The sequence below is a fragment of the Phytophthora parasitica genome (assembly GCF_000247585.1).
Source record: "Phytophthora parasitica INRA-310 unplaced genomic scaffold supercont2.11, whole genome shotgun sequence".
NCBI lineage: Eukaryota > Oomycota > Peronosporomycetes > Peronosporales > Peronosporaceae > Phytophthora > Phytophthora nicotianae.
The window spans coordinates 20,333-34,877 of record NW_008648997.1 but is presented as its reverse complement, the minus strand read 5'-3'; the positions used below and the strand labels follow the sequence as shown (position 1 = coordinate 34,877).

The 14,545-nt window shown below is 50.8% G+C and overlaps 7 protein-coding genes across 12 annotated transcripts in view; 4 read left to right on the top strand and 3 right to left on the bottom strand.

The window, feature by feature from the left end:
- Window positions 1–666, top strand: part of PPTG_07038 (hypothetical protein) — a gene marked incomplete at its 3' end in the record, with an annotated part of 2,543 nt that extends 1,877 nt beyond the window's left edge. Inside the window, exon 2 of the mRNA XM_008901187.1 lies at window positions 80–666. Coding sequence (XP_008899435.1) covers window positions 80–666 — 587 coding nt within the window. The remainder of the gene's footprint in view (window positions 1–79) is intronic.
- Window positions 667–867: 201 nt separating this feature from the next.
- Window positions 868–3,953, bottom strand: PPTG_07037 (hypothetical protein). Of its 4 annotated transcripts, XM_008901186.1 has the most exons (8): window positions 3,188–3,479; window positions 2,804–3,119; window positions 1,725–2,737; window positions 1,582–1,660; window positions 1,417–1,511; window positions 1,279–1,339; window positions 1,068–1,216; window positions 882–1,005 (listed from the first exon to the last, which is right to left on the bottom strand). In XM_008901186.1, exons 3-8 carry the CDS (start codon window positions 2,160–2,162, stop codon window positions 964–966), a joined length of 864 nt encoding a protein of 287 aa, XP_008899434.1. In that variant the 5' UTR covers window positions 2,163–2,737; window positions 2,804–3,119; window positions 3,188–3,479; the 3' UTR covers window positions 882–963. The 4 variants fall into 4 exon arrangements, with proteins under 4 accessions (XP_008899433.1, XP_008899432.1, XP_008899434.1 ...); XM_008901185.1 differs by having other exon boundaries at window positions 868–1,005; window positions 1,725–3,119; window positions 3,188–3,953; XM_008901183.1 differs by having other exon boundaries at window positions 1,279–1,511.
- PPTG_07036 (hypothetical protein) lies at window positions 2,358–4,450 on the top strand. 3 transcript variants are annotated; one of them, XM_008901181.1, is made up of 7 exons: window positions 2,358–2,971; window positions 3,036–3,129; window positions 3,214–3,623; window positions 3,697–3,805; window positions 3,871–3,960; window positions 4,018–4,088; window positions 4,163–4,450. In XM_008901181.1, the coding sequence occupies exons 1-7, from the start codon at window positions 2,408–2,410 to the stop codon at window positions 4,226–4,228; spliced, it is 1,404 nt and encodes a 467-aa protein (XP_008899429.1). In that variant the 5' UTR covers window positions 2,358–2,407; the 3' UTR covers window positions 4,229–4,450. The 3 variants fall into 3 exon arrangements, with proteins under 3 accessions (XP_008899429.1, XP_008899428.1, XP_008899430.1); XM_008901180.1 differs by having other exon boundaries at window positions 3,871–4,088; XM_008901182.1 differs by having other exon boundaries at window positions 3,214–3,805; window positions 3,871–4,088.
- Window positions 4,375–5,790, bottom strand: PPTG_07035 (hypothetical protein). Its single transcript, XM_008901179.1, has one exon. The coding sequence runs from the start codon at window positions 5,226–5,228 to the stop codon at window positions 4,539–4,541; it is 690 nt and encodes a 229-aa protein (XP_008899427.1). The 5' UTR covers window positions 5,229–5,790; the 3' UTR covers window positions 4,375–4,538.
- A 522-nt stretch (window positions 5,791–6,312) lies between these two features.
- Window positions 6,313–9,489, top strand: PPTG_07034 (hypothetical protein; the record flags this gene model as incomplete). The annotated part of the gene is made up of 1 exon (XM_008901178.1): window positions 6,313–9,489. The coding sequence occupies one exon, from the start codon at window positions 6,313–6,315 to the stop codon at window positions 9,487–9,489; it is 3,177 nt and encodes a 1,058-aa protein (XP_008899426.1).
- Window positions 9,490–9,670: 181 nt separating this feature from the next.
- On the top strand, window positions 9,671–9,880 carry PPTG_07033 (hypothetical protein; the record flags this gene model as incomplete). The annotated part of the gene is made up of 1 exon (XM_008901177.1): window positions 9,671–9,880. The coding sequence occupies one exon, from the start codon at window positions 9,671–9,673 to the stop codon at window positions 9,878–9,880; it is 210 nt and encodes a 69-aa protein (XP_008899425.1).
- A 3,287-nt stretch (window positions 9,881–13,167) lies between these two features.
- On the bottom strand, window positions 13,168–14,501 carry PPTG_07032 (hypothetical protein; the record flags this gene model as incomplete). The annotated part of the gene is made up of 6 exons (XM_008901176.1): window positions 13,168–13,358; window positions 13,382–13,652; window positions 13,735–13,891; window positions 13,964–14,132; window positions 14,190–14,221; window positions 14,272–14,501. The coding sequence occupies 6 exons, from the start codon at window positions 14,499–14,501 to the stop codon at window positions 13,168–13,170; spliced, it is 1,050 nt and encodes a 349-aa protein (XP_008899424.1).
- Between the last annotated feature and the right edge of the window lie 44 nt (window positions 14,502–14,545).

The following is a 14,545-nucleotide window of genomic DNA, read 5'->3' as shown; positions in this document are numbered from 1 at the left end:
GGTGTCGGCGTGGGTGTCGGTGCTGGTGTCGATGTCGACGTTGGCGGCATCGGTGTTGATGCCGGTGTTGGCGTCGGAGCTGGTGTCGGACTTGGCGGTGACCACCCGAGCCAGAGCTCGCAGTCAGGTGAGCAGAACGGCGGCGTTGGTGTCGGCGTGGGTGTCGGTATCACCACCCCTGGCACGGACGTATCTCAGAACATCCCAACTCCTTGTCCGGGCAGCAACAATGGCTCGCAGAACCAGGGTGACGAGACCCCTGCTCCAGGTGACAACGGCTCGCAGACTCACAACGATGGCTCGCAGAACCAGGGCGGTGACGAGACCCCAGCTCCCGTTGGCAACAATGGCTCGCAAAACCAGGATGCCCCGACTCCTTGCCCCGGCAGCAACAGCGGTTCGCAGAACCAAGGTGGCGACGAAACTCCGGCCCCTGTTGGCAACAATGGCTCGCAGAACCAGGGTGGCGACGAAACCCCTGCCCCTGTTGGAAACAATGGCTCGCAGAACCAGGGCGGCGATGAGCAACAGCAGCAGCACGAGCAGCAGGAGCAACAGCAGCAGCACGAGCAGCAGGAGCAACAGCAGCAGCAGGAGCAGACCACTCAGCAGACCACGAATGAAGCGGTTCAGCAGAGCGGTCGTCGTCTCCGTTCGCTGAACTAAGTGGCTGAGAAGCGCATGGATGCCGTCGAGGCATACGCAGGATCTACTTTTACTAGAACTGACTAGTATAGCTCGAATGATCGTTTTGTCGAGCAGTAGCAATTACAAATGAGTGATAAATACTACTGCTTCATACTACGTTGTGACAAATACTGCTTCTACATGCCTACAGAATCGTCGTCACTGCAAGGATATGTCGAAGCGAAGTTTTACATTGGGGAATAGCTTTACGCAAGTTGTTCATTTAGTAATAGTATCACTGTTGGAGGATTCCTTGTTAAACTGCATCGACTTTACTCAGCAGATCTTGCAGCCAGTCGAAGGCCCTTCGTTCTTTTTCTAAGAATGACAACTGCGTTAGGCTCGGAGCATGCACACGTAATTAATGAGTGGACTAGTACCTTGGTTTTCAGTAGCATGCCAGCAGTCGGAGGTTCAGGTGTGCGAGTTGAAATGCAAAGCCCACACAAGGGTGGGGGAGGTGGAGGGGGTGTCCACTCGCGCAAAGACAGTATCTTGTCGATTTCGTCGAAGATCTCGTCTTCAGATTCTGCATGCGAAACACCGCGTTAGTTTGGCAATACCTCACGAGGACTAGCACGAAAACCATACCCGTGCATGGGGGATCGCTAACAATTTGCAAAGGTTTGCCGTCTCGGAGACGCTGCAGCCCCTGCCAGTATCGAACAAGAAAGTATTCGTCAGCTCCGTCACGGTCACCAACACCTTTGCCATCTCAACGACACATACATCAACCCAGTACATTGCTGCCCTATGCGTCACAGCCCGCAATGTGATCGTCGTGCCATTGATACCCAGGCGCAACAATCTAGTATTCTCTCGGTCTTCCACATTAAGAAACAATTGAAAACCGTTAACACTGATGGCTTAGCAGTAAGTGCAGTAAGTACTGACCAGAGACTCCGTCATACTCGAGAGCAATCTCCGAGGCGCAGCGAATGTCCGTCGACATGACCAGTACTTGGTGTGTAGACTGGTCAATAGTTAAACAATTATTGGTACCAGCATCGCAGTAAAAGTAGCTAGATCGTACGTACGTGAACTCGGTATAGCACCAGTTGATGGCCGATGGTTTGAAACAGGAACGGTCGCCATGTTCCATTGAGTTTCCGGTATTCGAGAAACCCGGACAGTCCAGGAGATAAATCATGCACAATCGTGCTGTTTCTCTTGGTAAAGGTGTAGTATGCTGCCAAATCCACAGACTTAACCGGCGAGTTCCTTGTGCTTTCGGGTCTTCGCACGGGCGTCGCCTCTGGCTCCTTATTTCTCGCAGGGCCACAGCTGTCGATGGAGCTGTTCGTGAGTGTGAAAGAGCTGGAATTGCTGACTGGTGCGGCCCCAGCATTGACGGAGCTGGTGCTTTCGTTGCTGGCTGCACTGCGATAGCTCAGTCGCCGCGAGCTGCACCGGCCCGGGCGTGCAGGTGCCGGCATCAAAGTGGACGGCAACAACCGGCGAGACGTCTGGTGCATTACGCGCCGTCAACGGATTGAGAAGTGAAGCAACATGCCGCTGCTGCGATGGACGATAATAGCCGCCAGTGGGCGGAGACATCCAGCCACCTGCTAAGTCCAGCACCAATAATCGGTCCGCCCCAATCCGATCTTGAACAGCCGTAGCGAAACCTTCGCAAAAAATTTATGCAAAACAGGGACCAAAATCCGACACAAAATCTGCGATCTGATACCGAAGACCAGATTCCAAATTTGAGGAGAAGATGGTGCGCGGCGTCTTGCGGGTCGCGGAGAAGGTTGTAGCGCGCCGTGCAGGTCACACAGGCGTATCGGTGGAGTCCCAATCGCTCGTCAGTCGTGCAGTGTCTGCGGCTGAGCTGGAGCGACTCAAAACGCGGCCGAACAGACACCAAACGATCTCAAAATCGACACTCGGTATGGCAGCTATGGCGCTGGCAGTGGCGGTTGCTGCAGCCGAGAGAGAGAATGATACACACGCGGAAGCCAAACAACTGATGGGAGGGGGAATCGGAGCTGCAGTTATTAGCGCAGAAGGAGAGGAGACGAGTCTGAAGCTCAGAGGGACCCGCCGTCTTCTCCTCAAGCAGCGAAGCAAGCATGAGGCTAACATGCAAGAGGTGGACCAGATGAAGACCCACCTGGATGAGTACAAACAGCGCCGAGAGGCAATTGACTCACTGCGTACGCGGTTCGACATGTACGCCAGCAAGAGCTTGGACGCAGGAGATGGCCGACGCGTCAAGGTCATGACTTTTACCGACTTCCTGCACTCTTTTGTGCTCCCTCAGTTCCATCTCCATTCACCTGTGAGTCGACAATCTATAATAGCATAACATTTTGAACTGGGAACTAATACTTACCTTGTCACAGCGACCCGATCTAACGTACTCATGCGACTTTGTGGGGGATACCAACGGCCTCATTACATACGAGGAGTGCTATCTGCTCGTCCATCTGCTACAGAGTAAGTTCTTGGTTGTCTCTTCATAGACGCAAGCTTAATGAAAGAGGGTTGAGCTTACCGCTGCTTGTCTGTTATGTTGTATAGTTCCGAAGGAGCATTTCGACGTCGCTTTTTGCATGTTCGATCTGGATGGCGACGGATCAGTGGACAAAGCAGAGTTCTGTGCTGTGATTGAAAATCTTCTTCGACCTATCATCGCTCCGGAAGGTGGAGAGCAAGTGCCGATTTCTGCTGAGGATACTTTGCCACGCCTTACCAATTTCCTGTTTGGACGCTTCGGAAAGACTATCTCTGCCAAGGATCTTGAAGCGGCATTGGATGGACTCCGCCAGCAAATCTTGAGGGCCGAGTTTGACCTGTACGCCACGGTGAACCCGCTTACGATGCAGCAAACCATGTCTGTGCACGACTTCGCGCTCACGTTGATTTCATGCTTCGACCCGGAGAAGTTGCCGCCGTATCTCGATCGTGTTCAGGCGCTAAATGCTAGTGATGTACGTCATCCAGAATGGGTTGGGTGATTCGACATGGTCTAATGCGGTCTTTGCTTCTTGATGGTACCACTAGGGAGTGGTGACGTGGGATGAGTTCTTCGAGTTCCACTTCAATGTACAGAGCAACTTGCCCGATATCAAACTTGCGTTTGAACTCACAGGAGCCGATGAGATCACCGAAGGTAACGTATCGAAATCACCTCTAGCAAACTGTGTGCACCTCTTCTTACAAAACGAATGCTTGCAGCGGACTTTATTCGGGCGGCACACGTGGTGAGCGGCGTGGAGCTGTCGTCCCCAGTCGTCCAGCTCGCCTTCCGCATATTCGATGAAGACGGTAAGTTGTTCAAACCCTCTTATAGTACAGATATTGACAACAAACATTTCTACGTAGCCAACGGAACGCTGGACCAGTCAGAGCTTTTCAAAGTACTGGAAATGCGAAACACAGTGCAGCTTAAGCAGGTACGTACATGGACAGATGTGCTACTCCAAGCACCTTAGAAATAGATTCACTAACTTTACTCGCATACTTCTAGGAGTCCAATGCTGGATCGCGGCTAGAAAAACTGTGGCACTGTGTCAAAGCGAGTGACAAGAACTAATGAGTTCGGCATGTTGAAATGTTACACCTGTGGTGAGCGCGGGAATTACTTCATCGTCGGAACTACACCTAAAATGAAGTGTCGGATTGAATGGACCGAGCTAACCAACAAAAATAAATAGGGAAAACTAGAAGTTGAGTTTCTACCATCACAGAAATTTGATCCGTTGCTAGGTTACTTGACATAAAGCAACAGTATACATGTACATAATTATCTTGTGTATTAGTCAGCAATTCCTAGCAAGACGGAGCGGTTCTCCCACATAAATACCAGCCAGCCAATGCAGGGCGACGGTGAAGACCTCCCTGCACTACCTCGTGGCTTTCTCATCAGTCGCCTCCTCCACATCCGACAGACTCACTTTGGTCAGCGACCGGTTTACCTGCACAACCACCTTTTTGCCGGCTTCAACAACCACCGCTTCCTCTTCTGCGTTTCCTTCTTCCTCTAGTTCCTCCTCTTCTTCCTCCTCGCCGCGTCTGACTGTAGTACCTGTATCCTCCTTGTAAATCGCACTGGGGGAGCCTGTTGGGATATCTTCGAGCGGTGTATCCTGCTTCTCTCCCACTTGCGTCTGCTCGGCTCCCACGTCAGTCTCTGCTTCTATTTGTCGCTCTTCCTCGGCTGTCGTGTCCTCGATTGTGAGCTTCCCTTTCTCGTCCCGGGAGATGGTCGTTATCTTGTTACCCTTGGACGTGGCCGCACGCTTGATGGTGATCTCGTCGCCGTCTTCGGTCTTGATGGTCGTTGTGCGCACTTCAGCTTCCTCGGGTTCGGCGGCACCGTCCTCCTCTGCCGTCGGCGCTTTTGTCGCATTCTTGCCCGTCGGGACTATCTCGGTGCGGCGAACGACGTCCTCAGCTACCGTGAAGCCGTCGCGGAACGTGCGCGTAGGTAGCGCGGCACTCTCGTGACGCAGCATGAGTGCTGACAGCAGCAGCAGTGCCCCCGCCAGCACGAGCAGGAAGAACACGCGCTCCCTAGAAGCGTCGCGCCGCATTCTGGTTCTCTCTCGATGTCTTTTTGTGGTCGGAACGACCCCTCGTCTCTGGCAGAGCCCCGAATGATCCTATCCTGGGGAAAAATCAATACAAAAACCAAGTGTTGGTCGAAAACTCTGAAAGGTCTGCAACGTTAACTTCAATCAACTGATCAACAAGCTACAGGCCACGTTCAGACTCCATAGCCATCCATCCGTCTGGAAGAAAGTTGCCGTCATTTTTACGAGGCGCCTTATGCGGAGGTCGTCGGAGTTGCCGCGATTCTGGCTTTCGCTGCTGTTCGCTGCCCCCCTCCCCCCCCTCCCTCGGGCGTCATGAATTTCCAGCTCAGCGATGATGTTCGATGTCCGTGCACCAGGCGTATTTCCGGCCAGCCCGATCATCCAGTTTCAATCGCACCGACAGTGTTGCTAACAAGGATCCCTTCAACATTGTGGCTTTACTCTGCCGCATTTAATGGAGTTATTCTTAATAATACACTTTCGCGAATTCCGGTAACTCAAATCGCGGTTAATAAACTGAGGTTTGAAGCTAAGCTTGCGGCAACCCACGCGGTGTAGGGCCTACAGCGTAGGCAACACGTCATGAAGGTGTGTTGACTCCAGTGGTGGAGTCAACATTTGTGGTCGTCAACTTTTTGTAATCCTTGAGACCTGAGATCTACAAACCTTGCCAGGAATTGCCTTATCACAGTCAATACGGATCTCAATGCATTGATATTATAATTTGTTTTATTTTATTGACTCCGCGCAAGTTTGACCAGACGTATCTCGAAGAACAAGAAAGTTTGACAAGCAAGTTGGTTCTCACAGATACATATCTGTTGCTGCGATTACGGCACTTTCGCAATTTAGTATTACCTTGGTAGACAGCCTAGGAGATGTGTTTCGCAGTAAGTGTACCTAAACGCATAAAAAGGCTCTTCCTGATCGCCCGTTGGCATACAAACTTCAAGTCAAGCGCGTACGTGTCCTCGCAGTGTCGTTCGGCTCACGGGTAATCACTGCTCGCGGGGCTTGGAGTAAGCGAGAGCAGCCCCCCACATAGCTGAATCTGGCGCCGACGGACCAAAGCTCGACAAAGATGGAGTCAGCGACGTGTGTACCCCCAGGCGAACCACCGGGCGGCAATACCCATGCGTTCCTCGATCTATTCATGGTGGTGACCGTGGGGCTCGCGCTTTGCGTCGTGCTCTTCCGCGTGCTGTTCACCGTGTTCCCCATGCCGGCGCAGATATCTACAGGCGGCAATGCCAGCCCCACCGCGAGTCCTGAGGCCACGCGCAGCCTCAAGACTTTGGATCGGCACCCTGTCAAGCGAGCGACAAGTGTGCGCGACCGTTTGGAGCGCGAGACCCGCGCGCGACTACCGCGTCGCTCCACGTACTACTCAATGCCCTTCTTCGCCGATACGGTGGCTAACAAGCAGGAGTTTGTCGAGAGTCTCGTGGAGTTGGGTGATGCACCGCTGGACGGCTGGCTACTGGTTAAGAAGGGCTTGCAGCGTGGCAAACACTGGAAGAAGAGGTTTGTGGTGCTAGACGCGCATGCAAGGATCAAATACTACCCGAATGCTGACGCTGCTAGGCGCAATACGAATGTAAAGGGATCACTGGCGGTGCATGCCGTGAAGCCCGCCGATCCGTTCGAGTTTGGAGCCAACACCCTCGAGATTCGAGGTACGCTGGGCGGCACCTACTTTTTCAGAGCGGAGGACGACATGGCAGCGCGGTCGTGGCTTTGTGTGCTCACGATGCGCGCCATTCAGGGCCACGTACCAGGACGCATTGACAGTGTGCTCAGCGCTGCGGTTGCGCCCCTGCCGTCGCAGTCGCAGACGACCAATGGCGGCGCTGCTCCCCCGCTCGCGTCGAAGCTGCATTCATTCTCTGAATCGAACGAAAATGGATTCAACCCGCTAAACGCCACAGCTAGTGCTCTAAACCTTCTGAGCAGCCCTGGTGAAGATGTTGAGGTCCCTCCGGTAAGGCTGAAATCGCACGCGCTGGAGCTTGTGGTGCAAGACATGAGTTATGACAAGGACGCATCGCTGCGCCAGTTCTACGTAGTGGCCAAGTTCAAGTCCGAACTCCACGACTATTCGAGTGTCCCAGTGGGTCAGACTTCTCCCAAGCCGAGAGGCGAGAAGGGCGAGAAAGGAGCCGTGGTCAAGTGGAATGAAAAACTGTCGTGGCACTTTCAAGATCATCTGTGCTCGGAGTGCCAAGAATGTCGCTCGTTGGGTGCCATGTCAGGTGCTTTCTGCGGTCTGCCTGACATTATGGTGCTGCATGTGTATGAGATTCATCTGCGCTACTTGACGACGAAAATCGGAGAAGTATCGCTATCTCTCCGAGAACTACTGGGCTTTACGGGCATGCGAACGGCTCAATTCACATGCGCGTGGCCCGTCACTTCTACTCGTGATGCCATTCTCGGACAACTCATGCTGTCTCTGAAATACTCCGTGGATAATGCCGGTGGAGCTGAATTGATGAAGTTTCTTGTGACCTCTGCTGATGAGCGGGAACTGGTTGGCGAATATCCACTCCACGCGTCTCTGACAAGCGCCTACGATTTCTTTAAGAACTTTTTGGCGAATGGCACGTCGGACCGCTTGAGCGAGTACTACAAGGAGCGAGGCGACACGGAAATTGAACTCGGCGACTGGACCCCGTCTAAGGAATTTGGTGGTCAAACACGCACGATGAGCTGCCGCTCGCCCACGAACGCATCGATTGGTCCTTCGCACACTATGACAACCACAACGGATCACGTGCCTTTTGACGAGGGAGGCATCGGTGACAACGATAAGCTCGTGATGCAGTCGAAGGTATTCATGCACGACATCCCCTATGGCGATTGTTTCTCCGTTGAAAAGGTGACTGTCGTGGAGCGAGTTCCTTCCAACGACGGAAGCCCAGGGCAGCTCGTGGCCAAGATTTATCTTGGAGTCCCATTCTCCAAGGGCTGCATGTTCAAGTCAAAGATCATTTCTGCGACGCGTGAGGCTATGGCGAGCTCGTCGAAACTGTACTTCCACATGGTGAACCGATCGATCGAGAATCCTGGTGCTTCGCTGCCCGCAACACCTGCGAAGCCATTTTTGGTGTCCACAGAGGAGGAACGGCAAGTTGTTGGCGAATATGAGTTACACCCTGCTATCAAGGATGCCCTCCACTTTTTCGATCTGTTCTACGCGGACAATACACTGTCGCGATGGCAGATGATTCACCAAGAAGCAGGAGACACGGAGCATGTCCTCGGCAAGTGGGAGGATTCAGCAGAATACGGTGGTCAGGTGCGTGAGATGAAGTATCGTGCCAAGAGTACGTCCCCTCTTGGACCGTCTACAACGATGGCAGAACAGATTGTGCATGTGCCGTTCTCTTCTCAAGATCGTGACAGTTTGGATGCAGATCGACTTGTGATCGAACACAAGCTGACGTTGCTTGAAATCCCCTATGGAGACTGCTTCCACGTCGAGACTGTGTATGTGATTGAACCGCGTTCAGATGCTATGGGGTCCCCATTGGTTGCCAAGGTGTATATCGGAATCCCGTTTTCTAAGAGCACGATGTTCAAGTCGAAGATCATGTCTGCCACTAAAGAAGGCGTTGTGAAGAGTACAAAGATGGTCTTTGACGGGCTCAACAAGGCAGTGGACGCGGAATCGCCATCCGATGCATCCGACGCAACCCGTAATTCCACCACCACTGAACACGGGCGTAATCGCCCACGGAGGAGTTCATCAACAGGGGCCGCTTCTCGGCGCCGCCCTAGCGTGGCACGCTATAACAGCACCTTAGATGGAAGCGTCGGGCTTGAGGAGATTTTTGAAAACCAGCGGGTGAGCATGTTTGGAAAATGGGCTCCCAACCACTTGCTGCCTACGGACCGACCGCGCTTCTCAAACCGAGATGGCGACAAGGCAATGAGTTTCGAGCAGGTTTCTCTTCCTCCGAACTGGAGCTGGACGACCCCGTGGCGAATTGACAAGAGCTACACGGATTGTGACGAGGAAGGATGGAGTTATGCCACAGACTTCCCGCGCTTCAAGTTCCATTTAGCCCGGGGTAAGTCAAGCATGAAGCGTTTGGGAGCATCGGTGCGTCGTCGTCGTTGGATTCGCATGATGGCGTACGTGCCGCAAGAGGCCACCACTGATTCACCAAGCGCACCCACTGCCGGCAACAACACCAACCGCCGTAACCGTAGCCGTGCCAGTCAGGGCAGCAGCAGCGGCTCGATGGGTTCTTAGTTGGCGAGACGAGATAATTTTAAATTCTAGTACGCACGTTCTTATCTGATCTCGAGGACGAGAAGTATTTTTGCGACGGGTCAATAGTTCCCCTTGAGCCACTCACAACATATCGTGTCGAACTCGCTCACAACTCAAGTAGCCAAGCAACGATATCTTCAGCTGTGTTCAAGACTCAACAATGAACTTCTCCCAGCGTGTACTGTTTCTCATGGTTCTCGTCATGGTGACTTCGTGTTCTTGGATGGCTGAAGCTGGAGGCCCACAGCCGATTTCGGCCCGATACGATGATTTCCGTGAGCGTATGCTGCGGCAGCGTCTCGCCAAACAAGCAGCTTACGACAAGAAGGAGCGTGACTTTTTCAGCGGTGAACGCCGCAAGCGCAACTAGTTGTGAGCGAACTGATTGCACACTTCACAGCCCGTAGCCCGACTTGGATAATAATGAAACCACACTTTTTTTTTTTTACTGTTAGCTGAGTTGCGAAATACCTATTGACTCCTACTGTAGTAACTAGATTAGCTGAGTGCCTCTTTCAGAGTACGCGACTCGTACTCTGGAAAAAAATAATTGAAAACCAATTATTATGGTATTGGGGGTAACAATTATTTATTATTGAGAATCGGCGGTCCCCTTATTGAATTTTCCAAAAACCTAACCGGTCCTACTACCAGAATCATCACCATTCATTTCACGAAGGCTCGCAGCACCAATAAATAACAGATACTCATTCCTACTAGTTCATCGTTCATTTTAAATTTACCATGGCCTCTAACAAGGATCTGTGTCAGTACTTCTTCACACTCGAGGCTCCAGGGATCTACAAGTGCCGTTATTGCCCCAAATTGCGGAAGCAAGCGCCAGGAAGCGGGTTTTCGAATCTAATAGGCCACCTAACCGACAAGCACCCCCAACACCAGGAAGACTACAAGGAACACGAGCGCAGTGGCTGCAAGGACTTAGCGACTTTTGGCTTCGTCACTGATTACGCGTGTACTGTTTACAACTGGATGAATTGGGTAGTCGGGCGGAACATGCTCATCGAAGAGGTAGACAACGAGGTTACGCGTGCTATGTCGCGTTGGAATCCTGTCTCGTCTAAGACGCTTAAAAAGTACATGGCACTCGTGGAGCGCGAGGTAGAGGCCGCTATAGCTGAGGAAATGCCCGAAAGCATAGGGGTCATGTTCGACGGCTGGAGTGCTGGTTCTACTTACTACGTTGGCATCTACGCTGTCTACATGGTCGACGACTTGGCGCAGCGAGTGTTGTTAGCACTCGCTTCTTTACTCGATGGAAACGATTTTGGTGCTGACGCACATATTGCCCTTATCATCGAATCCCTTGCCGTCTTCGGCAAAGAGCCTGGCTGCCTTCGTTTCATCGTAGGCGATAACTGTGCCACAAACCAGGCCATAGCGACGCGCATGGGCCTGCCTCTGGTCGGCTGCGCTAGCCATAGGCTGAATTTGGCTATTCAGCAGTACATCTCTGAGCACGAGGCCCTTCTCTGTCAAGTTAATGAGCTGATGACTCAGCTACGCACCAAGAAAAACTCTGCGAGCCTGGGGGAGTACACAGATCTTCGGCCTGTGAAGCGCAACGCGACGCGCTGGAGCTCAACTTTCAAGATGGTGAAGCGATTTGTAGAGTTCAAAGATGCTGTGAAGCACGTTGAGGCCGTGGACGAGCTCATGCCCAGGGCGCGCGATTGCAGAAAGCTGGAAAAAAACTACTCGAAGATTTAAAGGCGCTGGATAGCGTTTGTCTGGTGTTGCAGTCCAACAAAACAACTTTGAGCGATGTCCGCATCATGTTTGACGGTGTCATAAAGCGCTACTCCAATATGGCCAAGTACCTGTCCAAGGATGCAAATATTGTCCACTCGCCAGCTTTTGTATCTGCTGTCGTCAAGGTATTTTTTATTTTTGTTTTCGTTTTATGCACTAACTTTACTGTTTTTGTCAACAGATAATGCATCAGGAGAGACTGTCTCGACTAGAGACAGCTGCAATTGCGTCATTCCAAGTTGGTGAAATTTCTGCTTCTGAGCCCGAGGAAGCCAACGCTTCCAGCTTTGCGGCGACGCTGCTGCATGCTGGCAACAAACAGAAATACGCTACTGCAAACGCTCCACAGTACGATTCTCTACTCTTTCATGTGCCCCCGACGAGCCACGATTGTGAGCGCCTCTTTTTCAAGGCAAAGGCTGTAATGACCCCGCAACGAAGTTCCATGCTTCCGATCAACTTCGAAATGATCATGTTTTTGAAGGAGAATGCGTCGTATTGGGGTCGACGCACTGTGGCTACTGCGCAACACCGATCGACTGATTCCAAACAAATGCGCCAAAGTAGAAGGTGAACACACAATAATACATTGGTATTGCACAATATACTATTATTGTGATCATGGCTGATGAATCACTACGGTTTGTGCTGGCTTCCAATACAATATCAATACGTATTTCCCGAGGCCTGGACTACGAGTCCCTTCGAGTGTTAATGCGCCCAGTGCCGACACACCGCCTATTCGATGCAAACATATCTGTCCGATGCACATTAGATACCGAACGGATATGAAATGTTCATATCAGAGTGAATGGCTTGCTATCATATCGCTTACTATAGGCATTTTCCGACCGAAAATGATGATTATTTGCATTTCTTGAAAGGGAACGAGCGCCGTCGGAAGCTTCCAGCTACACGTGCTTAAGTAGCGACATGCCGAGGGCGTTGACGACATTATCCCAGCGAGGACACGATTTCAAGTATGGTTGAGAAATATCCGAACGGCACGCTGAAGCGTCTGTAGAGCTTGTGAGCGGGCGAGGGTGCGGATTGATTCCGAGAACACGAAGCTGAATCCCGAGTACAACTATCAGTTTGAACAGGTTTTAGACAAACGGTGGAAACCCGAGTACACTAATGCCGTGCGTAGTCGGGAAGCCCTGGATATTTAAGGTACCGGTATTTACCGGTAAGCTTTTAGATGCTGGTCACACAAAGTCTCAAGTGGGCGATTGTCCTTCCACTCCTCAAACAGACCCAAATCGGCAAATTTGGACGGAATTTACAATATCTAACGACGGAAAAGATATCATGTCGCAAGAATGTCGTTCATCGCTGAGGTCGCTCGAATGTCGTTCTTTACTGGTTGGGTCAACATTCACTTGATTAACTGAAAAATTTTAGAGGTTATAATGGATTACGTCTATTTATATTCTTCCCACAAACACACATATATCGGGAAATTACACGTGTAGCCTAATTATATATTTGTACAGGTTCGTCGACGGTTCTCGATCCCACCTAAGACTCTGAATATAAATATCCAGAGAACTTTGTAGAGAAAAGGCGGAACCTCGAGTACGCTGCTCACACCGGTATCTGTGCGGTATAAACATCTCATTTATTTCGTCCAATAGTTAAAAAAAAGTATTTACTCCACGTGAACTCAATTTCGATGTGTTCGTAGAGAAATGATACTTTCCCCGGACAAGCGTTGCTTTTCATCTTTTATCGATAGATCGAAAGAAGACACGAAGCGCTACAAATATACTGGATTCACTACTCACAAACCGAGATGAATACACTGCTATGAAATCGTTTAAGTATCACCAATTCTGACATTAATAAGCGTGTTTATTCAAAATCTTTTTTGTCTTAGCTGTTTTCTTATGCTTGCTCATCCAAACTTGTTACGTCGAGTCCGATATTCCACGATGCAGCGATGATCTCAGCAATGTCTTGGCACTCGTAGAATAGTTCGTCACCGTCGACGAACTTTACACGCCATTGGTAGACACCATTCTTCATTTGAGCGCCCTTGATCCTGCCGGTGATGAACTCAGTCGTCTCTACTCCATCTTCTTCAAAAATGAAGTCTTACACACCTGCCAGTTATGAATGTACATGGGCTCTCTCTGTAAGCGTGTGATAAGCTTTGTAGAAAACCTCTTTGCCCCCGTAATGTCAATGGTCAGGGCATTAGGGATCTTCCGCTGACCACCGCTGAGCTTTGTTGTCGGGAGGCGTGTCGCTGCCAAGTCCAAATCAAACTGCTCGTTAATGGACATGGCAGCCACGACGTGCGAGCATGCCCATCCAGTCGACATAAATGCCTTGCAATCGCACCGGTAGAGTTCTCGAATCTCTTTTATCTAAGACGAGCACACAGTAAAATGTTAGCTTTCCTAAACTTTGAGATCCGTAACTATAAATATATAAACAAACAAATCTCACTTTGTCCATAGTGATGACGGGTTGAAGTGCGAACTGGAACCGTAATAGTTGGTCCGGATCACCAATAAATTCAACCTGGTGTAGTGAAAGAAAGTGGAGGTTTATGTCCTGTATAGTGTCGGTCTCGAGAAATCTTCCGTCCTTTGCTTCGCAGTACCTATTCGAAAGCATAGTACAAACCAAAACCTGTAAGCAAGCTTGAACTGAATCCACAAAGCGTAAATCTCACCGAGTCACTCGTTCCTGCGTGACTTCTTCACCAAGGGACATGTAAGTTGAAGTGTTGAAGAACACGGAGCGAAGAATACCCGTTTGCTTCCCTGGATCTCGTTTAATCCAGTGTACTCCAGTAGCGCCATGACCTAACGTCCTCAGAATCATTTGGCTTGGTAGGGGCCCTATACGTAATAAAAGTTATTTTTTGGCATAAAGCAGGCAGAAAAAATGAAATTTACCTTCGCAGTAGTGACCAAACGGACCCTTTGGACTGTCAACACCAACCATTGTCAACAATCGCGACATTGAATCGTTAAGTACCACTCCGGTCTTGGCTCGCTTGAACCTGAAACCGCACGTCTTGATAGCTCTGTTATGCGACTCCAGCGCATTTTGCGAGGGTAAAATGCCGGGTATGTCGCGCGTCGGCTGTCCGACAAGTACACCTTAGAGAACCAGTCGGCGTACGTATTTTGCTTGTCATCACGCCACTTATCCGTACACAATTTGGCCATCGCTTTGAACTCCTCTGACGATCGTGCGTGGTGCATCTGCCTAATGTTGATCTCGACATTGTTCTTGAAGTATTCCGAGT

Coding starts and splice junctions, on each gene's coding strand:
- PPTG_07037 (XM_008901183.1), bottom strand. CDS start 2,162: ATGCACCAGACGTCTCGCCGGTTGTTGCCGTCCACTTTGATGCCGGCA. Junction 1,512..1,581: donor CGAGTATGACGGAGTCTCTG/GTCAGTACTTAC, acceptor TTAATGTGGAAG/ACCGAGAGAATACTAGATTG. Junction 1,217..1,278: donor TAGCGATCCCCCATGCACGG/GTATGGTTTTCG, acceptor TTTCGCATGCAG/AATCTGAAGACGAGATCTTC.
- PPTG_07036 (XM_008901180.1), top strand. CDS start 2,408: ATGGTGCGCGGCGTCTTGCGGGTCGCGGAGAAGGTTGTAGCGCGCCGT. Junction 3,624..3,696: donor AGGCGCTAAATGCTAGTGAT/GTACGTCATCCA, acceptor TGGTACCACTAG/GGAGTGGTGACGTGGGATGA. Junction 4,089..4,162: donor ACACAGTGCAGCTTAAGCAG/GTACGTACATGG, acceptor GCATACTTCTAG/GAGTCCAATGCTGGATCGCG.
- PPTG_07035 (XM_008901179.1), bottom strand. CDS start 5,228: ATGCGGCGCGACGCTTCTAGGGAGCGCGTGTTCTTCCTGCTCGTGCTG.